At 35.5% G+C, this 25236-nt stretch overlaps 2 protein-coding genes across 5 annotated transcripts in view; one reads left to right on the top strand and one right to left on the bottom strand.

Annotated features, from left to right (window-relative positions):
* LOC106054554 (potassium channel subfamily K member 1-like) overlaps positions 1–5691 on the top strand; it is an 82327-nt gene extending 76636 nt beyond the window's left edge. For all 4 annotated transcript variants that reach the window (XM_056022885.1, XM_056022887.1, XM_056022888.1 and 1 more), the window contains exon 8: positions 461–5691. In XM_056022885.1, the coding sequence (XP_055878860.1) occupies positions 461–553 (93 nt within the window). In that variant the 3' untranslated portion in view covers positions 554–5691. The remainder of the gene's footprint in view (positions 1–460) is intronic.
* Positions 4312–18750, bottom strand: LOC106073770 (CDK-activating kinase assembly factor MAT1-like). The gene is made up of 8 exons (XM_056022889.1): positions 18521–18750; positions 16924–17076; positions 15534–15607; positions 13253–13356; positions 11473–11613; positions 10668–10781; positions 9252–9376; positions 4312–6733 (listed from the first exon to the last, which is right to left on the bottom strand). Exons 1-8 carry the CDS (start codon positions 18607–18609, stop codon positions 6541–6543), a joined length of 993 nt encoding a protein of 330 aa, XP_055878864.1. The 5' UTR covers positions 18610–18750; the 3' UTR covers positions 4312–6540.
* Between the last annotated feature and the right edge of the window lie 6486 nt (positions 18751–25236).

The following is a 25236-nucleotide window of genomic DNA, read 5'->3' as shown; positions in this document are numbered from 1 at the left end:
CAATGTGGTCAACTAAGTCTAGCCTGGAGCGGAAAAGGTGTGGCGGGTGAATAATTTAGGGGTAGGATGGGGAAATAATTAAAATAAAATAAATAAATAATGAAAAATAATAATTAATGCTGTGATAAATTTGAGTGACTCTGACAGCGAGTTTTTGACTTGTCACAGTCGCATGACGTTTATGAGACGTTCTCGACAAAATTTTTATACATACCAAGATTTGCGATGACATGGAGGCCAATACGAGGAAAGCGCAGAGTGACTTTCTGGAATAACATGGCGCCACACTTTCATGGAGGACCTCAGAACAGTGGACATCAGGTGGGAAGAGTTTTCCAACATTGCAAGTGACAGATCTTTGTGGGTGCTGAATGGATATCTAAGTCTAAGAGTTATATATCAATTGTTTTAATCTAATTATATCAAAATATTCCATTAAGATGAATTTAATTCTCTTTAGGTTGATGATACTCAGAGCATTCGATCAGGAGAGTTCCACAGCTACCAGCAAGATGTTCAAACTCCAGTTACAGAAGAGGAGCAGCAGCATTAACCTTCACTCTTCCCCAGCCAGCACAAGGAAATAAGGAAAGACAATCACATTGTGGGAATCGGAGCTCATTTCTCTGACCATGACCTTGATAAAAAAAAACAGATCTCGTCAGTTTTGAATTTCAATTTGGTTACAAAAAAAAGTTATATCAAGTCAGCAATAAATTATAGCAGTCTTGTGTACATTATCTTTGATGTCCCCTAAGCCAGCACATTAAATGATTAATGCTCAAATAGTTTGAAAAAAATTGATTAAACAAAGTCATTTTCTCAATTGCATTAAACACAATTTTTGAAAGAACCTCTTCTACTTAAAGTAACATGTACTAGAATATAACATTGCTTACATGTTTGGGTTGTGCTAAACTATTGCTGATAAAGTTCACTTATGTAATCCCCCTTTGAATGTTCATGTAAGAACTGTTGTATTCTTTAATTTTCATTGTATACAAAATTCTTTGCAAAGTTTTTTTTTATTGGTATGGATAGAATTTTAGTTTAGTCTAGTCTAATTACTCTTAATTTGGGGTAATTAAAAAATAGTACTGGTTGATATAACTGAAAATGATTTCTATAACATTTTTAAAAAAAAATGTTGGTTAGACATAGTAATTAATGTTACGATTGGCGATCAACTATCAACGTTGTCAAAATTTTATTTAGTCTACAAATGGACAGCTGTTTGTCAACTATGTTGATCTTATTATTTTCCTGATTGAAAATATCGTTAATTAATGTAATTACTTATGCCTCAATTTCATTTAAAGTGTTTTTGCCGTTTCATTTAGACAAGTAGATTAATTAATATGTGTAGCCTTAATGAAACTGAGCGAAATGGATTAGACTTGATGTTCCAGTTACCAATGTTCGTAATTTATGGGCAAAGATGTTATAACTTACAAATCATTATTATTCAACAGGCAACTCTTTGTAGTTGACGAAGCATTTTCTTGGTAACGGAGAACATTTAAAATCTATTGCATATCAATTATTTTTCTTCATTTTATTTACTTGTTATTTTTTTCATTGGAGTTGTATTTTTAATTATTATTTTTAATTAATTATTTCATAATTCATAATAGTTTTGTTTTCATACTGGAAAGTAGTTTTTAATAGACCAATTTTTAAACACATGATAGACTTGAATACGTGAGGGGAGATAATCAAGAGTTAGAAGTTCATTAGCTAAAATAGACTTTTGCAACATTACATACAAAGTTGTTTTTTTTTTAAGTCACAAAAACTTTGTGATTTTTCTTACAATTGTTTTTGTTGATGAATAATTCAAGATTCAAAAGAAAGTCTCAAGCAACACAAATAAAACAGTTTGTATTACAAATTTCCCCACCAAACTGTAAACTATATTTACTTTTGTCTTCATTCAATTACTACAGTCTTGTAGATATAGTATACACGAAACAGCAAGTGAGAGAAACTTTCTATCTGTAGGGCTTTTTGTTTATTAGGGTGTAATGTGGTCAGCACAACGACAAACCACGTATACTGTTCCCTAACTAATGTCAGGCACCCATTTGAGTTGGGTGGACTCAAAGGTATCCTAGAAATCTCGAATTTCAAAATCCCAAGCTTTACTGACTTTGAATGTGAAACCCTTTGATTTGTAAAAACCACTCAGCCAGCCCACTCTGAGGTACAATCAAGATATAATTTTAAAAAAAAATCAATGCACATGGCGCTGAATTTCTTTGCAATACACAGAACAAAAACAAATTTGGAAAAACTCGCAGACCTTCATCTACGCCAGATATCGGGAATGAAGCGACTCAAAGAGATATCTATTTTCAACTTGTGGGAGAGAACCTATCAAAAACCCATAGCCCAACATATTTAAAAAGCCAAAATGGATCTGGATTGACACACTCTGCAGAAAAACCAACCGCCAATGTTGAAAGGCAGGCACTTGATTGGAATCCGCAGAGGAAAAAGGGGAAGTGGGCAGACCCAAACAAACCTGGCCGAGGATACTGAAACGACATGGGAGCTGATGAAAAAAATACTGCTTAGAATCAAATTTGGTGGGGAGGTGTGGTTTCAGCTGCATGCTGCGCTAGGAGTTCACAGGAATAACTGAAATATGTAAATAACATGCTTACAACAAACCCATTTTGAAAAAAAAATATTTTTTTTTGCAACTTATATAGAAAAAACATTACAAGGAAATGTACTGGATGACATTACATAATGTAAACTATGTTGAAGGCTTATGGATTGAACTTCAAAACAAATATTTCAAGTTAGCTTTAAAAAAAATTAGAAATGGAAAATTTTTGATTTTCAAACTGTAAAATAGCTATTGCTCCTAAGTTAGCTTGTGTTTGTTGATTGACTTTTACTGTGATCCAATTCTTTCAAGATTTTAACATTTATTTTACTGTCTCACAGGGTATTGTTACTAACACAAACCAACACATTTGTTTATTTGTTTTGTAAGAATGTGTTTGATGTTCGACTTTTTAGCTCACATCAAAACAAAGTTATCTTTTCTTATCTAATTTCATTCCCAGCCCTTTTTTTTTTCCTCCCTATAACCCCTATCCCCCTTACAAACACACTCACAGAAATCTTCTGAAATGTGTCTGTGTTTGTGTGCCTGGATATTCTTTTCGTTATTACTCACTGGCGTCTGTAACTTGTAAACAAATGTGAAAAACCTAGATCTAGTCGTATTTAAAATCAAGAAAAAACAACTTAAAACACACAATTTAGAGTTTGATTAAGTCATTAGTTTCTTTGAACCTATGGGCTCTTAAAGGTTGAGAACTATTCTTGCATAAAACATTTTTTACAGGTTGTGGTTTACAAATTTTGTTGTCTTTTGTTTTTATAATTTTGTTGTTATATTTCTAAATATTTTTGAAAGTATAAACTGTGATTGTTAACAAAAATGTTTATTTACTGCTGGTAAAGATACTTAATTCTTATTTATCTTATAAGTTTTGTTTTGTAGTCTGAGGCTAAAGTTGAAGCATTTTTTTTATGACAAAGAAGTATTTTACAGTAAGAGGTGGTTATACATAGGGTAAATACAGTAAGGCAGTTTGCAGCACCCAGTGCTACACTCTGGCAGAACCTGCGACGCCGCTGACCCCAAACTGTATCAGCACTGACGTTCCTTTGGATACATCAGCTGCGTGAAGTGGGGGGAACTGATGTGTGGGCGACATCGTTTTGACCACAGCTAATGCCCAGGCATTCATCTCATTTCCATGAGATGATCCATAGTCGCTTCGCGACTGAAGGAGGCCAAAGATGGACATACAGTAAGACATAGTTAAGTAGAGTTGCTGTCTTGGCCAAAGTCTTTGGTTGTGTATCCACATCCAGCTTTCATTTAGTAGTTAAATTTGGCTTTGCAAGTCCCATAACCAGTTCTTTCTTGGCTAGAGTAGTTCTCACATAACGGTGTTTTAATAATAGTGTGTGTAATATGTTGTTAAAGAAAGGGGGATAATTAGAGAAACATTAACAAGGCTATAAATAAAACCCAGGCCAGCAATTAACATTTAGGTATGTGAAGGCATAAAGATTTAATACCAGCATGGACCTCAGTTACATTCTCAAGCTGTTAGAAAAAAAATTGGGTCTCAAAACATTTCAAATAATGAGATCAGTTCTGGAATAAAAGTATGCTCTTGTTCCAAGGGTCAGAGTGCATAGCACTGACTTAGATCAAACCTTTATTCCTTGGGATATCAGGGACCATTATATGAGTGTTTTTTATTATATTTTATTTGTACATTTCTTTTTTTTTTTTTTTTTTGTTGAACAAAGATGATTCTTTTGACTTGATTGCAATCAATTTGTCAATAATGAATAGAAATTGTTAAGTCTTATCACAGAGATATTTCATTTAGGTGTTTTGTCTCCATCAATTGTTGGTGACAAGTTTTTTTTAGTGATCTTCGCCGATTGTACAGTTTTACCTTATTTTATAGTCGATGGCTTTATGAACACACATGGTGATCTACTCATAATAAAGTCTTTGGAATTACTTGTGTTTTAGAAATAATATACTAAAGGATTTGATGTGTAAAAAAAAAATTGGGATTTATAAATTTCAGCATTCTGTTGATTACCTGAATAAGCTGCTTACTCTAATCATTGCTTTGTGGAATGTCTTAGCAACTACAAGAGCGGATACAAACAGACACAATTAGTTTTCGTAAGCAGCTCATTTTTTAAAAAATTGCTTTGATATGGCGCATCGTTCATACTTACAGGATGCTCGGTGGTCCAATCTATTTTGTGGACCAGTGGGGGGAGTCGAGAATTCTGGGAGAAAGTTTCCATGCTGCCTTTAGGTAATTTGTAAGCACATCTCTTAGTCAGGATTTAACCTCGAGCCCCCTTGTTAGGTGGCTAATGCGTGGTCAACCACATTATCTCCATTGACCATGTTTTATATTACTATTAGTAGATCTAGAGGGTAATTCGGGGTTTGTTGTTTTATTGTTTCTCCTTGTAAAGAGTTACTAGAACTAAAATTGATTGAAATTCATTGTTATATACATGTTTTGAAACCCTTAGTCCAAGGTAAAAATAATTAGTTGCATCCCAAAACACTCAGAAAAGACTTTTTTTTTGCTGTGTTTTCTACAATCTCCAATAAAATCAAAGTTTAAAATATAAAAGACATGGGGACAAAAATCTGAATGTTTTGAAAAGAAAAACAAAATTCGCAAATTCATTGCCAAACTAAAATAAACAAAAATTGTGTCTGCTCCTCCTCCAACACAATAAATGTGCTAGAAAAAAAAGTGGACTAACTAGAGCAAATTATGAGCAGGCGATCTCTTGGTTTCTATGGTGACACTCTCCATGTCCAAATGTATTTAAAAGTACAATATATGGTTGTCAATTTTAAGTCTGGTACCGGTACCTGATGTGACATGAAGTGACCTGTATAGTTTCAAATTCTTATTCTCTGTTGTAACTGAAGTGAAATGTTGCTCATTTATGCCTGGACCAGTCTGTAAGTGTTCAACTCGGTAACCAAAATTTTTTCTTCTGCTTGTAGTGTCATTCTGTATTTGTGCTCATTTTAATTTCTATTGTGACTCATCAAAGGCTGTGCAATATGTACCAATCCTTTGTCCCAATAAAGCAACAAGTAACAAGCATCCAGTGTTGATATTATTTATTTCATCCATTATTAAAATGGCATAACACGCTGATAAAAACACTCAACAATGCCATTTCTATTTACAATGATAATTAGTTCACACCTTAATCATTCAAAAAAAACATTCTTACAATGCTCAACGAAAAGAGTGTTAAATTAAATAAACACTGGTGGCGCTAAGTTGGAGGTAGGTCTAGCTTTAAAAAAAAACAAAAAAGTTTAGCCCCTTAGATCCAACTGATTTCTCCTTAGTGGGAGTGTGTTATCACCGAAGAAATGATGTTACATTAGTTTTGAGATAAACTAATGATGCACACATGGGAGGGAACGTTTTGGATTTAATCAGAGATGAAGTATAATACCAACTATTCACTGCTAAAAAAGTTTCTTAAGGATAACCTAATGTTTGCTACTAGGCTGTGGCGATAGAAGTCAAACTTTTAAAAATGGTCAAATAAATTTGAAAATCCTAATTTGTGTTTGTAAAAAAAAAAAAAATCAGAACGAAAAAATATCTAGGTTTAGTTACTTATTGAAAGGCTGAACAAAATAACATTTCTGAATAATTTTGTTTTTCCAAGCCACTAACACTTTTGAAATCATAAATTTTTTTTTATTAGCCACTGAATGGCTGAATTTCCCTTCATTAAACCAATTTGGATATGAAAAAGAAAATAATTGATTTTTGAGAAAACTAAAAACATTAAAACTATATTTATATCACTAATTATCTATTTATAAACAGGATGTCCTCTCACAACAGCCACTATGCAGAGGAAAACAAAGGGTCTTGTCAATCAACCAATGCTCAACAGCGTATCACAAAAGCCGCACCACTTTACATGTCAACTGGTTATCATCGGGGAATGTGCTGCGGTTTGTGGGAAGCTCTTTCTTTTGGCAGGGGATGGGGCTGAGACGTTGGGGAAGCTGTACAATCCACTGAATGCATCCTGCAGGGCACGGTGACAGGCCAAGGCTTCACGGAAACCACCGGCTCTCTCGGCATCTGATATTGTTCGAATGTTCCTCAAATAACTGTTGAAAAAAAAAATATAGTGTTATATAAACCAAATCTTTTATTTAAAACTATTTTATTGATCGTTATGGAAATTCGTTTTGATGACACGGACTCTTTTCCCAAAAAGAAACAAACAAAAAACATTCACATAAATAGAATAGACATAGTTCATTGAGTGACTGACTACACACAGATGTCTTGAGCCTTTTACTATGTAACGAGAAAATTAAACTTCCTTTCAGTATGGCTATAGTTGATAAAAAGTGTTGTTTTTTTTAGCTACTCTTAGATTTTATGGGGGTATATCTGGTCTTTTAATAACACCTTCTACCAACCCAGCCAGTTCCTTTTCAAATGTCGATGATATGAATGGTGTGTGTTCCCACTAACTGTATTGTCTATTCACGCTGTGACATGTCACTACTGAATTCATTGTCACTATTTGTGTGTACTCTGTACTGCTATTGATTACTAACTGATAATCTAGCAAAGATCTGTGCACTGCTCACTGTAATTGCAAGGCTAAATTTGAAGATGATATAAGAAGATATAATAATGATGGACTTACGACAAGTGACATCTGATGCCAGCTCTGGCACTTGAACTAAGCTAGTCTTTGAGAATGTTAGAAGCAGGGGTGAGTAATGGTTATTGTCGGCTGGTGGTCAATTAAGACTAAGACTAAGACTGCTTTATTGATCCTTATGGAAATTTGCTGTGATTACAAGGACTCTTTTTCTCATGTAAAGACAACACAACAGAAACATACACATAAATACAACAGACACATAGAAAGTTCATTCAGCGACTACACACAGGCATCATGGTCCTATTCATGTATCCTGATCAGCGGTTCTCTTCTTGCCATCTAAGCCTGTCCTCGGCAAAGGATTTTTTTTTGTCTCAGATGTATATCCTGTGGCCTTTGTAAGAAACTTCCAGCTTCTTATTCCAAAGCTGCTAAGTACTCTCTTTGATGTCAGTTAATAAGTTGGTCTTTAAAATGTTTCTGGGTGTTACCTTTGTTACGCTGACCACTTTTCATCTCACCAAAAAAAGATTGCCTTGGCCTGTGGTCACCCCCCAAATGGGATACATGCCCTGCCCAGCGTACGTAGCTGTCAATCTATAAGCGGTCCCTTTATGCTGTCCATACCGGTACTGTCACATCATTGTGTGATAGCCAGTGACATGAATAGAGTTGTGAAGCATGGGGTACACTTGTTTATGGTGATTATGATATAGCACGTGAGAGTTATGAACTATGGGAGGTCAATCTCGTTTTGAGCACACGGTCAGAAATTAGTCGACGCCATGAACTGAGAAGAAGATAGACGTATATTTTCTAGAGTATGAAAAGTATTGCTAGCTATGTATTTGATGAGTTTCATATGGATTATAATGTCAACTAATGTGAAGTATTTTATGTGATTTCTTGATGGCTGAAGTTGTCAATTTATTGTGAACTGTTTTATTATAATAAATAAATATTTTGTCTGCTATGATGTAGTTTATTTCTAGATTTATATGTTGTGATATTACTAAGAAGATCTGGTAGAAATATGGAACAACAAATTTGGCGTGAAGAAGGATATTTAATTAATACACAAAGAACATTCTAATAATACCTGAAGAGGTATTAATACAATACAAAGAACATTACACAATTCAAACAGCCTTACAGGTACTCCCAAGAACATTACTATATGTGGTGCGGTACCAAGGTATATTTATGATGGAGCGCAGACATCTTTGCTGAAACATTCAAAAAGTCTTAGTTGCTTTCCGTAAAGAACCCATGTCTCAGAACCCTGTAGAAGGGTTGAGAATTCCACTGCTTGGTACACTGATTTGTGTAGGCTGGCGGAGCTTGGATGTGTTCAAAAGCCCAGGCCAGATTGTTATCAACTTCCCTTAAAAGTGATGCAACATCTGATACAGTTCTACCCAAACATGTAAAGTTGTCCACAACGTTAAGGAGTTGGTATTATATATTAATATTCTGCTCAATGGATAGAGCCAGCTTACTTTATCTAGTACAATAATTGTTATGACCCTGACTTAGATTGGCAGTATCAATATTTGAGTCCTAGTAATTAGATTTATTCATATGTATAAACTCTTTATTCACTAATAAAAAAAATTAATGTTCCCTTTCAGACCTTGCTATCTATAAGGTAGATATAGACCACAAGGTCTGAAAGGGGAACTTTACTTACAGCCCCTTATTCACTATCCCTTGAGATAAATATTTACGTATATGTACTTTAACTGAAATTATTTGCACATAACTTATATGTTTTCTTACTTCTTTGTTGATTGCAATAATTAATTATTACTGTAAATCTTTAATAATCTAGTGTGTCAATAATTGAACATTCTCATTAGGCGCATAATTAGTCGCCCATGAGAATCACACCCCAGAATTCATGACCATTTGAATTAAGAATCTGATGATTAGTTGATTGTCTAAAAATAAATTAACTACATTTGCAGCCCAGAGCATACTTAACAGAGAACTACTGTATTACTTACCCATCTGTGTAGAGTTCATCCACCGTGGGAGGCTCGGGGCCACACCACTCTATAACTAATGGGCAATACCTATACAGCTGAGCAGTTTCTTGCTTGTTCAATGGGACGATGTCACTACGATGACCCTGCGGAGGAGAAGGTCAACACGTTCTGGTCATATAGTCATGTAGCGGCACTCAGTCAGAATTATTTATAACGGCACAAAATAACTTAGAAAAGTTGAATTTATATTTTTAATGAACTAAAAATAAGATTTAAATTTAACAAATTATTGCTCCAAATGGGTCTAATAAAATTATTATTTGGTTTGATTTGATTCTTGAGAACTTCAAGCAGAAAACAACAAGAACAGGAAATGTCATGGAATACTCAAACTGATGAAGAAAAACGTATTAAGAAAAAGAAAAAACCCACAAAAAACAAGGCTGTAACAGAAGGGGAGTTAACTATCCAAAAAAACAACAACACTATTTTGTTGGGAATGAGTGATTTCCCCTGGCAGGGAATTTTTTACAGAAGACAATAAATTATCTATTTATTAGTAATTGCTCATAAAGTCTGCATCGCTCTGTCTACAGCCCTTTAATGAAGGAGATTACCAGAATAGAACAGACGCAACAATAAGCAACATTAATGGCAATGTTATCAAACTGAAGATTTGTTACGATAAAGTGAAATTCGGTTGTAACAGAAAACTCCAACAGTCCTGCGTCCTAGTATAATACAACTAAGCTTCAAATAGAATAAAACACAAACAAATTACAGGAATAAATTTATATCCATAGATACAATAAAAATCATTTCACAAATCCAAGTCAGTCAATTGTAGTCAAACTGTTGGGACCAATACCAATCTTATCTTACTACAGAATGAACACAATATAATCATTAAGCTAAACAGGCAGATCTGGTATTACATGAACAAATGAACATTTTTTCTTTCGCCAAGTCGGCTGCGTGCCCTTTATATTATTATAAATGAACTGGCAATGTGGGTTAAAGTTGCCATGTTTGTGAGACTGGTTGAAAATGTGAAACAGTCCTGTGTGCTGCAAGCAGCCAAGAATGATGAAGATCTCTCTAAAGCCGTTAAAAGTAGTCTGTTTACATTTCGCTATTCATCCTAAAATCCCAGCCTTGTTTTTAACTAGTCACATGATTGTCTCTAAGGCAAAACTTTCCCTTTCTATGAAACAAAAAACTAATTCCTAATCGTGCCATATCAGTTTATTATCAGAGACCACCAATGTCTACTACAAGTAACACCATGAGTAAAATGATTAACTAAAACAGCTAAATGGCATAGTCAAGACAGTTCAGTAGAGGGAGTCCCTCAAGGGCTGAATCAAGACAGTCCAGAAGAATAAAGAGCAAACAGTAACAACAGTAGATAACAGCACGAGAGAAACTCCTTACAATTTTGATGCCAGTAGAGAACGCTGTAGTAGCTCGCTTGGCTTCTAGTTCTTCATGCTGAGCCAATTCTTTATGAGAGCTGATAATATCATGGGCGGGTCTGTCTTGATACATCTGAAAGGAAAAGGAAAATTATTCAACAAAGTCAGCAGAGTTTCCAATCTTATAAATTACATACGTTCCTTCAAAGAAGAAGATGATTACGTCCTACGCATATCCATGTGTCAATCTGATCATGCATGTTATATGCATGACTAAATGGACGTAATCATCTTCTTTTTTGAAGTAATGTCTGTATCATATAAGATAAGAAGATTAATGACTTAAACTCTAGCGAGTCATTTGTTTTCCTGATTGATACAGACACTCCACGCTATAATGGCACTAGGAAGAGAGAGCATTTATCTGTCCTTGTGAGAGAATCTGTCCTTAAGAGAGAATCTGTTGTTATGAGAGATTCTGTCCTTATGAGAGAATCTGTCCTTATGACACATTTATCTCTTTTCTTTAACTATATCTAAAAAAAAATTACCTTAGTTAAAAAAAAAAGGACTTTATAATTGTCATATATTTTAACATAAGAAATAAAATTATTATTTTAATCATTTAAATAAGACAATGATCTACCAGGGCATTATTTCATATAAGAAATTTTGAAAAGCATTAATAGGTTAAAAAAAAAGTAAAGTTCCTCTTTCAGACCTTGCGATCTATATGCATTTATAGGTAAATCCACTATAACAACATAATAACCAATCCAAGAATCTATTCCCAAACCACATCAATAAATAACCCAATGCCCTACCAAGGCATCAATTAATGCTTCCTTGCTCTTTCTCTTTGCCGCCTTCTCTTTTTTCTCTTCCTCCAAAAGAATCATTTTTCTAATTGTGGTTTCGTGCTGTTCTTGTTCTATCAGTGTTTCAAGAAACTCTTCATCTTTACTCTAGACAAATACAACAAACAAAAAAAATAGATTTGTTTAGCTCAAATCCAATAAAGAAATATTCATTGATACTAAATAATATCAAATCCATAGTGTCACAGCCCCCCCTCATCCCCCCCCCCCATTCTAAAACCGCGCCCAGAAAACGCACGGGAAGCACCTTTAAGTTTAGAGATAAGTAAAATGTATTATATGCAGTTACTATTTGAGCTCAGTTGAGAGCGGACGCATGAGGTCAATGGAATTCATTGTAACTTATACTCTAAGATATTTTTCTTACCATGAATTACTTGTATCACGTGTCACTTATTAGCAGCTCATGGCTGGAATGATTCATAATTGATTATCTGTTTTTCTTATTCAAATTATCATGTGTTACTCAGTATATTCTAATCTTTGTTGTGGTCTTCAGTACAACCCAAGCTTCACACAGTCGTCTCAAGTACACAAAACATCCAATAATAGGAGATGTTACACATGGTTCTTTCATACAAGAAAAAAAAAAGTAAAGTAACCTTTTCAGACCTTTCCATCTATGGGTCAGATCATGTAAAGGTGATCTGTTTCAGTGGCTCAATGTTAATGAGAATGTCCTGTGGCCAGCACAATGGCCGACCGCCTTTAATTTTCCACAACTAACATCTTCCTTAACTTCCAAAGCCTTAAATTTATTAAGATTTAAAAAATAATAATAATCTATATCTATGATTCTCTTCATGGCTGAAGAGTTTGGACACCAAGAAATGGAAAGATCACTTTTATTTCTGTTAGTCGGACAGACTAGAGTTACCCCATGTAATTTTAGAGGTGAAAAAAAAAGGGGGGGGGGGGACCAAGAAGTCATGGAAAGAGTACAAGTAATCTACTCTGTATTCACCCGTCACTAAATAGCAGGGCGGACTTAACCATTGTGGGGCCCAATGCGAAACAGATTTCGCAGGGCCCAGTTTGGGTAGGGATATGGATAATAAGTGAAAATTAGTAATAATAATAATCTTTATTGTTTTGTAATGTACTAGTTTAGGGAGTAGGTTAGTTTAATATATTGTGAATAGTTTTAGCGACGGTAAAAGTAATGACGTAGTAGACTTAGGCGAACAAGAGTCCAACATGGCGTTATGTTAGAAGTAGGTTGTGTTTTGAATAGTAGTTGAATAGTAGTTAGATATGGCGACGTTTTAGAAAGACTGGACGGATTTCCCAGTGGTTAATAAAGTCTCATTTTATAGAACTGAATGTTGTTTTCAACTATATTCAACTTGTAATGTTCTGTGGCTAATGTTAAGTAATAATTGATACATAGTCGAAGTCAGATTAGATTAGCCCACAACAGTTTGTAAGGAAATTTGACTTACAATTTGTGCATTACACCAAGCAAAAAAAACAAAATGTACATTCTCACCAGACTCACTCCTAATTTATATGTGAAAAGTTTCTATCAGATTGTTTCTATTTAATGATTAGATAAGTATATCAATGAAAGGAACTGAATTTCGTATTAAAAAAAAAAGAGAGAAAAAAAAAAACAACAGGATCAAGCCTTACAGATAAAATATTTAGTTGAAAACTATATAGAAAAATCACATCATAAAGATCTATTAAAAACGTTCACCCAATCACCCCTTATTAATTTAGTTACCAGTTTCGACAGATTTTTCTTGATTTGGTCTTTATTTTCTTTCTTGTATTGATCAATCATTTTCTTTGTGGCTTCCACGTCTTGATGGTTAGTTAAATTAAACACTGAAAATAAATACTTAAGATTGGTAGACTTAAGATTGGTAGACAGAAACAAGAATACAATCACATTGAACGAGGTAGCTAAAGACGACTGTTACAATCAAAGGGACACGATGCAAGAAGAGACTGGCTGATTGCTCACCCTAATGTGGTTCAGGCTCAGAAGAGGGCCCACAGCTCAGGCCAATCAAATACTCTTTTAAACTTGATTTATCTTCAACACATTTCAAACACTAATATTAGCACGATGAGTCTAACAGTGAAACTGTAAAGAAGGAACCACATAGGACTAACAGGATTAAACTTCAAACTGATTCAGCCAAGAATCTATTTTCTTTTCTACAACATCCTCACCTGACTTTCTCAAACCAGCCTGTCGGAAAAAAATCGAGAACAAGGAAGAAGAGAAAAAAAACATTTTTCAGGTTTTATTTGAGACTTTCTATGACACCTAACCCATCCAGAAGTTGTTGTGGACCCATTTTCATTTGGAATACAGTTGACTCTTTATAGTATGATAAACTCTGTGATTCATGGAATTACTATACACCCGTGGTGCCCAAAGTACGGCCCGCGGGCCGGCGTGGTTCTATCCGGTCCGCGACGTGGTTCTATCCGGCCCGCTGAAACATCAGCACAAATTGTAAACAATCCCCCCTTCATCAAAAAAAGTTGGAAAATGTATTTTTACAAATGTTAGGGCTCTCTTTTTTCTCTGCTAGGTTTGTAACATGACCTTTATCATTTTTCGTTTACGACATGGGACTCTAAATGTAGAATTTACCAGGAAAAGTGAACAGATCTTTGTTATTGAAACATGATAATATGCCAACATGTTTGATTTGTAAATAAAATGTGGCTGTTTAAAAAAAACAACCACATGTATAACAGTATTATGAACAAATATGACGGCACTCTTGGTATGAACCGCAAATAAAAGATTGATTAACTACTTCTAGAGATTGGAGGATTGATGGGGAAAGTTATGAAAAAGAGAAAAGAAAATGAGTGGGTGGTAAAACTAGCTACAATGTTGCTCACATTTGAAGTAGAGAAATGAAGCCACTTTCCGAGGCGTAAAAAAAGAAAAACTTCCAATGTCTAATCATTAATGTAAGTTTCCAATCAAATAGTTTCAAGTCAATTTCATTTCGTTTTGTAACTTATCGGTCATGTGGCCCGCGACACGAGTGTCAGAAATATAAATGGCCCGCAGGAGGAGTTGGGCATCACTGCTATGCACTGAAGTAGAAACCTTTAAAGACCTGCCTGGGCGCCAGCTCGATTTCACTGGCATAGAAGAGAGCAACCGGGGATAGAGGGTTCCAAATGAAGCAGCCGGAGATTTATTTAAAACGCCGTCAGACACACATTTGAGACCAAAGGAAATCTACAGCCGAGTACTGAGATAGATGTTGTAAAGAGAACCTAAACCGTTATGTCTGCGCTGGATATGGCAAAAAATGTAGGTCATAGCTAGGACTGCATAGTAATATGAAATATTGCACTTCTGACTCGAAGACAAACCTTATTATTAGTAGTAGAAAATCTACTTATTTTAGAACGTAGCTAGAGGCTTAAATTGTAACTTAGTACAGTAAGTGAAAGCTGAAATCATATGCTTTGTACTTTTCAGCTTCATAAATTGTTCCTCTTAATCTACTGTTTATTTTATACATGTACTAAATCTATACACTTTTGTATGTAACAGTTTAGCTTTCACAAGTTTGCATTGTAACACTGCATTTCATAAAAGAAGAAAATGATTTTTCTGGTGTTCTTTTTTTTTATTATGAAAATATATTCGATTATATTTTGTGTTAAAAGTTTTGACATGATAATATATTTCTCTTTGAGATGATTTTGTACTATTTGTTTTAAAAGGTGGAAAATACATGAATAGAAACTATCAAGAAATGAGTTTGTGGTATGACTGTAAGCTGTACAGGTGTTTCAATTGTTACAGTCTTCATTGAAAAGTTTTAGTTACTTCACTGTAAAAGGGTTTAAGTCTAGGTTTTAAACTATTCTTTAACTAGATTTATTTCTGCGCCATCTCACCTATTCAATATTATTGCTTCAATTGTTACAGTCTTCATTGAAAAGTTTTGGTTATTTCAAGGGTTTTAGTCTAGGTTTTAAACTATTCTTTAACTAGATTTATTTCTGCGCCATCTCACCTATTGTTTCAATCATCTCCAAGTAATCATTGTATTCTTGTAGACTGGGGAAATCTTCTTCCTTTTTGTTGAAGCTGTGGAAATAAACCAAGATCCTAGAAAATATTTTCCCCATGAAATTCAAGTCAAATATGTGTTAAAAAAAACATCTTGACAACAAGCAACCAGCTCCTAAATTATAAAACTTAGAAACACTGCAATTTGGGGCATAAAAGAAAAAAAATGAGTGTCTTGTATTTGAGAAGAATTTGTTTTTGAATGCAGTAATACAACAAATTTTAGTAAATCATGTTTGAATGGACAACTAAAACAGAATGATTTACAAATACCTGACTCTAAATTATCTCAAGTCTATATATAAATAACAGGAAAACTGACAGAAATAAAGGAACAAATAGTAAAGGCTTAGAGCAAAACAATATCAAGGAAAACAAAGAAAGCTACATATGATACCATAATAAGACCAGTAGCCATGTATGCAAGTGAGACCTGGACACTGACAAAGACGACAGAAAATATAATAAATACCTGAAACGGAAAATACTTAGAAAATCTATAATGCTATACAAGATGAAACTGGGTGGAGGTCACAGAGGTCAGATGATATACCAATGGTATGAAGAGCCACAGAAATAGAACAGACTTCGCCGGACAGGTCACCTTGAAAAAATGTCAGAGAAGAGAGAAGCAAAAATAGTAGACCAGCTAAAAAAAAAAAAGGCAGGCGACCCAAAAGCAGACAACGAACATGATGGATTGAAGATGCAGAGGCAGATCTACAACAACTTGAGTTCAGGCATGGATTTGAAAAGCTGTAGAGAGTTCTGAATGGAAGTATGTGCTGAAGCAGCCCAGAGCCCTCCATGGGCTGTAGCGCCAATGGAATGGATGGGAAAGTGCAACATGATGTATAGACTCTTAATATTTCTTGTAATTACTTTAGGCTTCTGAAAATAATAGAATGAAACAAGCAAAATAGAGAAAAAAATACTTTTTAAAACAAAAAATTAAGCTTATATTAAGTGTATCAACTATTTTGGATCAGTCATGTAATTAAATTTGTAAAAAGCCATCTACAAAGGGAACTAATTCAGCTTATGCCATCACTTCAGTCAAGTCCTTTTTTTTCCGTTGTGCGAGATAGCAAACAAAATATATAATTACCAATAGTTAATTGACTTATTGGTTGAATTTTTTAAAATTGATTCTTGAGTTGTCAGGTAAAAGAAATAATTGTGCAAAATTTCAGCTTGATCCAAGATTGGGTGTGGGAGACACAAGACAGACCGACAGAGTGAGTTGATGTAAGCTTTGAAAAAAAATAATTTTATAATTAAAAAGGAATAATTTTATCTGTGCATTTTATTTTAATGTAAACATTTCAACATACTCTCGAAGGACTCTTTTCCTAATATCAATTTCCTTTTCAACAGAAGCATCTTCAAAGATTTGGAGTCGAAAGGTTGACCTTCGCAAAGATGTGCCACATTCTGGACAGAGTCCTGAGCCTTTAACAAAAAGAAGCTCAACACAGCTTTCACACCTGTGAATCAAAATCAAGCAATTTGTTCAACATTTAAATTGATAAACTATGCTTGTAAGGAAACAGTTCTATTTAAAAGATTTTTTCTTTTCAATACTACATTTTTCAAACTTTACGAATCAATAATTTTAAACTGAAATTACCAGCAATTGTATAAAGGGAGAAAATTTTGACTACAACCACACCACTGGCTATTGCTTTTAATTGCACCGAATGAAGATGCTTGACGTGCTATGTGAGAGTTCATGTATAACCAGACTATGTTTTATTGTGTTTTTACTTAAGTAGAAAAATTGAGTTTTAAAAAAGACTTTCTATGTTAGATGTGGCCTAACTTAGGGTGGTCAAATGATAAACTAAGTTCTATCACAGTCACTAGCTAATGAACTAGTCTAGTCTTAATCAGTATTTAGGCCTATTTCTGAGATATGCAATTGTCATACAAACCAGTTTAGACTTTGAAAACTAAAAAAATTCATAGATAGATCTAGGTCTATATATGTCTAGGAGCCTATGCCTATTAAATAGAACTTGATCTAAGTTTCTTTTAGTCTGTCTTCTGTAAGGCATCCAACCTGCACAAAGCAGACAACAACTTTGGCCTTAGTCTGCATTAGATGTGACCAAGTCACAACTGGGTTTGCAGCAGAATTATGACTTATGTGAAACATTGCATTAATTCTTGATTAATATAAATAAATAATAAATCTATCTGAGCTAATTCTGCACTTAAATCTAAGTCTTATAAAAATCTTAATTATCTTCAGTCACTTAATACTTAATGCTTTTTAAGATGCCTCTAGAGATGGTTATGCCATTTAATAGTTATGAATTTATGGTTATTCAAAATAATACTTTTATTTAAAAATTTAAACACAATATTATGAAAAAGACAAGTGATGTCAAAGTCAGGTGAAGTGTTGATGAATCTAGATATCTAGATTGACAAGATCTACAGTAAATCTACTAGAATTAGATCTATCTAGCCTAGTCATAGTAAATTAAATTATTAGAATCTAGATGTAGACTCTATATATATGAATTAAATGAATATGAGTCTGACTATAGTATATTCTGACTGAGTGACTCTATAATATATATCAATAAGACTACTTCAACTTCAGGCTAGATCTAAGACTAAGACTCTAAACTCTAAGTCTAACAGAGTCTAATTCTAACGTCACTAAAAAGTCTAAGTGGCGATGTAAGTCTCAGTATTATACTTTTAACTTTATAGTTTATTTATAGTACTTTATAGGTCTCACTAGTATTAATATTATAATAGAATAGATCTATCATCTACTGATCTATCATCTAGATCTAGTCACTACTCACACTAGTGACAAGTGACTGACTATTATTTTATACTTATTATTATAATAATAATAAATATTTAAAAAATATTATTATTATTATTTCTATTTTAATTTTTTGTTTTACTTACAAAGAATGACCACAAACGTTGACTAATAATTTTAAGGAAGGGTTACGGTATTTTGTTGTTTTACATCTAGGGCAACCTTGCTCTTCCATCTTGATATTTAGATCTAATTAAAGAAATCGATTTAGACAATTTAGACAGTCTTCTCTGCTTTTTTTCTAGTTATGCGTAAATTATTTACTAAATACTGTAGTGTAAGTCGCCATATTGATTTCGCTGAAGTAATACTTTCATATACAAGAGCTCTATTTTGTCACTGACATATAGATCTATATTATTTTGAACACAGGCTCTGATCAGTCTGATGGGTCGGCGCCTTCGATGGATGTCACGGATGGGTCCACCTTGAAAATATCAGTTTAATAAATGTGACAGTTTCGTGTTGACGGTGTCCTAGTTAAACTTGTTAAACGCTCTGGTTATACTGTAATAATAATAATAATAATAATAATCTTTATTATCCGTATGGAAATTTGTCTTACAATTTGTGCATTACATCAAACAAAAAACATTATAACTATAAGAAACCAAAGTGTACATTCACACCAGACTCACTCATAATTTACATGTGACAAAGTTTATACCAGATTGTTCTTATTTAATGATTTGATTGCCAGGGGAACAAAAGAGTGTTTGTGTCTGTTTGTCTTTGCTATCGGTGTCTTGTATCTCTTTTGTGATGGTAAAATCACAAAATCCTGACACAAAGGGTGATTCTTTATTTCGAGGATCTTGTTAGCTTTTTTTATAGATGTTTGCCTCAAACAACTGCCCAAATGGGGTTTGTTTTTTGCCAATGATTTTACCATCAGCATTGAGGATTCTATTAAGTTTATTCCTATTTTTAATGCTCAGATTGCCATACCAGGCAGTGATATTGAAACTGAAAATATTGCAGATGTGAGCGTGATAAAACATAGCCAAGGCCTTTTCGCTAACATTAAACGAGGACAGTTTTCTCAGTAATCGTAATCTTTGCTTCCCTTTTTTGCTGATATAATCAGTATTCGCAGTAAAATTTAGTTTATTGTCTAGGATAGTACCAAGGTATTTAAAGGTTTGCACAATTTCAATAATCACAACACATTTCCATAAGGATCAATAAACCAGTCTTAGTCTTAGTCTTATTTCAGGAGACGAATGTCAATATCGAAGTTAAATACAAGACTCTACAAATGTAGTGCTAAAAAATGCACACAAATTATATATATATATAAAATACTAAAAAAATAACATATTATCAACACCTCCTTTTTTTCTGTACACCGTATACACCAAATAGTTAGCTATTTAGAGTTTTCCCGCCATATATGAAAATCTCTGAAATTTTTCTTAAGGAAAAAGCAATTGATACATGAACATGAACTCCAGATAAACAATGTAGTATCTACAGATACATCAAGTGAACTCGGTCAGATATCTGGGTGTCATTGTAGACCATCAATGCCCAAAGTACGGCCCAAGGGCCAGAACCGGCCCGTGACGTGGTTCCATCCGGCCCGCTGAAACGTCGGCACAAAAAAGTAGAAAATCCTCCCCCCCCCCTTTTTTTTTTTTCAAAAAAGTTGAAAATGTATCTTTTTCTTCGTTAGGGCCCTCACTTTTTCTTTGATGTATTGGTACCATGAGCTTTAATGATTGCGCGTTTAAGAGTTTATGAAATGGAGCTCTGAATGTAGAATCTACCAGGAAAAGTGAATGGATCTTTTTTGTGGAACATGATAATAAGCCAACATATTTGTTTTGTATAGAAAGTCTGGCTGTTTCAAAAACAACAACATATACAGCGGCATTATTAAACAAATATGAAGGTCTTCTTGATGAGTGCCACGTAGGCCTATAAAAGATTGGTTCAACTACGCCCAAGAGATTGGATGATCGATGGCAATATTTACCAAAAAGAGACAAGAAAAAAAGTTGATGGTAAATGTTGCTCACATTTTAAGTAGAGACATTAAGCCATTTTTAGACGCGTAAAATAAGATAGACTTTTAATATCTCATTAACTAATGTAAGTACTAGATCCAATTGTTTCAACTAGTTTCAGGAGAATTTTGATTTCGCTTTTTGTACCTTTTTGTTGATGTGGCCCGCAACACGCATGTCTAAAGTTAAAATGGCCCGCAGGTCGAATTAGGTTGAGCATCACTGTTGTAGACAATTGGCGTTCATGGGATCATCTTGACAACCTAGAATACGGTACTGTGGCTATTTTTACGTGTAAAAACGAAATAGTTTTAAACAGTGTTTTTTTTTTGTTGTTTTTGGTTTGTTTTGTTTTTTTGTAAAGGTGCCGGTACTCAGTGAAGATTTGCCCAACTTTTAACTACTAATAAATTAATAATAAACGTTAAAATTCATGAAAAGTAATTAATTTTTCCCACATTGAAAAAGGTGCCGGTACGCTGTACCGCTGGCCCGCTGCCTACCGTCACAATGAAAGCACTGGTTTTAAATTATGAGAACACCTTGGCTCATTTTTACAGAGGGATGACAAAAAAATCTTCTAGCCTATGCAATAACTTGCTGTCAAGTGTAATCTAGACTGTTGCGCCGCTTAGACCAGGGGTTCTCAACCTGTGGGTCGCGACCCTCTTGGGGGTCAATTGACTATTTACCTGGGGTCGCCTAAGACCATCGAAAATATGGATTGTTATTGCCTACTCTTCTATTGCTGTCTGTGTGTGTTTCGGGGGGGGGGGGGGGGTCGCGACAGAGTGGGGGGTTGTAAAAAGGGGTCATCGAGTTGAAAAAGTTGAAAAATCACACTCACAAAGCACTACCATATTTAAATGAACTTTTTGAACAAAAAAGTAAAATCAGAAAAATAGTTGTAGACAATCACCACCCGGCCCGCTGCTTCATAACTACGTCAAGTCGTCTCGAAGAGGACAACCTCTGTCCATTTAGGCAAGAACCGAACGCTACAAAACCTCTTTTGTTCTTTACTGTGTTGGACTGTATCAGTGCCATACGTTCACCAGGGAAAGTGAAAAAGATCAAGGCGTCTGTGTGTAGTCAATTTCTCTATGTGTTGTGTCTATTTATGGAAAGACAAACGCTTATCCCTCGGCACCAAAATCAGACAGATGCGCTCCCTGGTCATGGCCACATATGCTTGTGAGTCTTGGACGCTGACTGCAGAGTTAGAGGCTAGAGAGGAGGATCCTAGCAATGGAATTGAGATGCTACAGAAGGATCCTAGGCATCGCATTTAAAGATCGCACCACAAACAAAGAAATCAGAGACAGGGACCCAATGATGACCTGCTAACTATCGTAAAAAAACGCAAGCTAAAAATCTATGGCCATATTACAAGGTCTTCGGGGCTCGCAAAGACACTACCAGGAAAAAGAAGAAGAGGCAGACAGAGAAAGCGATGGAAAGACAATATAAAAAGAATGGACGGGCCTGCCATTGAAAGAGGCTCTAACTAAGGCAAAAGACAGGGAGGAATTGAGAAAGACGGTGGACAAATCTTGCATGGTGCCCCAACGGTCCAACAGACTAAGGGATAGGTAAAGGTGAAGGTTAAATGTTGTGCCTGTTCTATTTATATCACAGGCAACGCGCATCTTCGACCACAAAGGAGTCGCTTTTTATAACACATATATACTTTTTTTTTATATTTAAAAACCTCAACTAACGTGCTGTCCCGAGATTGAGGACCTCTGGGTCAGACCTACTTCGTTCCCACGGCCTATAGTTTCCTAGTCGCCCAAACATAATCCAACCATTAACTCTCTCGGCTCAGCGCCAGCCCATGGTCCAATTATAGCTAGAAGAGAAAATAATGCAATTAATCAATTACAAAGACACACACAAAATGCAGACACATTACGTCTAAGCATCAGCCTCACACATCAGCCTCACACATCCAGCCTCACACATCCGCTCCACACACCAGCTCCACACACCAGCCTTACACATCAGCTCCACACACCGGCTCCACACATAGACCCCATAGGTCCTCTCCACACACCAGCAACTCACATCATTCTCACAAATTGCCTTCACACATCAGTTTTAATACGAAGACAGAATAAAACGGATTTCTTATGGTCGTGTGGTATGCGCATCAGGCTGTCTTCGCGATGGTTCCTAGTTCATACCCGGCCCACGACGCCCCCCTGCCGCCTTGTAGTATGCCCGAGGTACGACGTAATCATCTCCCTTGTTGTAAGAACATCTGAAATTTGTAAAAATAAGATAAATAGTGTTACGTCTCTCCTACTATCCAGGCTCTCTTCAAACTGCACCACACGACACAACGAACTTAAAGAACCTCACAACTCATCAGGGCTCCAAAGTATCAGTCAGTTTAATTTCAAATACATCGCAATTGGCAACAACATTAACACTGTCTTTACAAAAACCTAGTCTCTGCTCCGCACTGACTTCACACACCGTGCTGGTTCTCGCCTCGTAGTGGTCACATAGCGAGGTAACGTGAAGTGAAGTCTTTCTGACACACTCGCTCTTATATAGGGTCTCTACTGGCCTACTCGAACCTTCTTGACCACTCCAGTTGATCACTTTCGCCGTGACTTGCGTGCGTAATATTTACGACGCTGGTCCTTGCCGAACTGGCGTGTACTGTCACTGGTCACGGTTGACCGCTCGTCCGGCGCTGGACTGGGGCGATTTGGGTAGGCTAAACACACACACAGCACTACCCCCATCTGTGTCATCACCAGGTTTATAACAATATAAAAAAAAATACTTTAAAAAAACTAGCATATATTGATTGTACTGACATCAATTATTTTGAATCAATAATAACTGTATACAAATGAGCAAGTTTTTCACACGGTCTTGTGACTCTTATATGTCCGCTATCTTCCGTGTTGAGAAGAGTCCCATTCGCGCTTTTGCGTGGTCGAGAGGCAAAATACGCTTGAAATTGGCTTGGCTACATATGAAGGGGGCTCGGGGTTCGACATCCGACTCGAGCAGAGCTGTGTTCACTGAGCACCTAAAGGCAGCACGGAAAAACCTTCTCCCAGATACCCCTCCCACTGGTCCGCAAATGAGAATGCTATAAGTATGAAAGTAGAGCTATATAAAAGCTTTAATTTATTTAATTATTTTTTTTTTGTGGAGAGCATCGTCCATTCCTGCCATACCTCTCATTATTACAAGACTTACCTCCCGTTACATTAGTATATTTTCAATAAAAAAAGAATAATTAAGTACGACTATTAAAAAAAAAAAGATTCTTATAATGTCATTGACAATCTCTAATTGTGCAAAGTTTTTAACTTGATCCGAGAACGGGAAACGAAAGAAATAACGTACAAAAGATTTGACCAGACAGACAGACAGACAGAATTGATATAAGCTTTAAAAAAACAAACACAAAAGGAGCTCTATCTCAGTTTGATGAGAACATTTTATTCGCCTTTTAGCAGATTACATTTGTTGCGTGCGTGGATTTGGGTTAGTTGGGCTTCATTCTTTTTTATGTTTTAACTACTGTATGGATTACTGTGCCATACTTTTCACTCTGTAATTTTTCACGCTGTATAGACTCGACTTCCAAATCTTATTCAGGTGTAAGGTATTCCGCATAAAATAGTGGCACAATGAAATGTGATCTTCGACATAACCTCTGGTCATCCAACACGGTCTGCTCGCAGTCACGTCATAAGAAGATGACCCCACACTCGGGTGGGCAGTGCCCGGCATGTGCCCTGAGCCCTTGTCACGTGAACTCACTCGTAAATGTAACACCGGATGGACGCATGAACCGATATGTTGCCTAGGGATCTCTTTATGTCAATCGGGCGGATAACTTTACCGCTAGAGGACTCGGGCGGTAGATGGTCACATGTGGATTAGGGGACGGAATTGGCGTGTGCGTGATTGTGTGGACATTAGTGATACATCTGACCACAGGCTAATTGGAACCTGCCAAAGGTAGGTCAAAGTAACATTTAGTTTGGGAGGGGGGTAGACAATTAATCCAAAATTAACATACGGATGCCTTTCTTTAATATTAACATATGGACGAGATCATGGGCGTAGCCGGGGGTGGGGGTTCAGGGTTAGAATGTCCTTTATTGATTTCGGGTAAATTAAAATAAAACGAACTCACGAAACCTGCTCAAAGTTCTCGTCACACACGCACACACACATACACGCTATTTCTTTCTAAAAGATGCAATACTAAATATTTCTAACCAATAGATCATGGAACGGGTTGCCTGAATCAGACAGGGAAACAAACGACTTTCTAATGAGCATGCAGGACTTGATTGGCACTTGGATTACAACGTAAGAAACGACTGTAATTGATAAGATAGGATAAGATAACATGACCACGCTATAAAACACTGCTATGAAGAACGTCTTGTTTTAGGTGTAGGTATCTCGATATTCTACTCTGTCTGTCTGTCTGTCCGTCTCTGCATCTCTTTGTTTTCTATTGTTTTTTAAAATCTAACATTCATTAGTTATCAAGAGGAAACCAATCGCTCTATACGTTGTATAAAGGAGTCATTGTCTTTTGAAAAAAGTATTTTTTACTGCTTTTCTTGTTTCTTTATAACGTAGAAATAACAAAATTCATTGTAGTCCCCCTTTACCAGTGCTCACTGAGAAAATTTCAGATGATGTGCTAAGTCTGTAACAGTACTGCCCCCTTTTTTTTTGACAGGTAATAACTTATTACAAAGCATACATCAACCAGTGAAATCTGCCCATGTGGAGTATCACCA

The sequence above is a fragment of the Biomphalaria glabrata genome, chromosome 3 (assembly GCF_947242115.1).
Source record: "Biomphalaria glabrata chromosome 3, xgBioGlab47.1, whole genome shotgun sequence".
Taxonomy (NCBI): domain Eukaryota; kingdom Metazoa; phylum Mollusca; class Gastropoda; family Planorbidae; genus Biomphalaria; species Biomphalaria glabrata.
The sequence above is the reverse complement of the archived record's forward strand: the minus strand, read 5'-3'. Positions and strand labels throughout refer to the sequence as shown.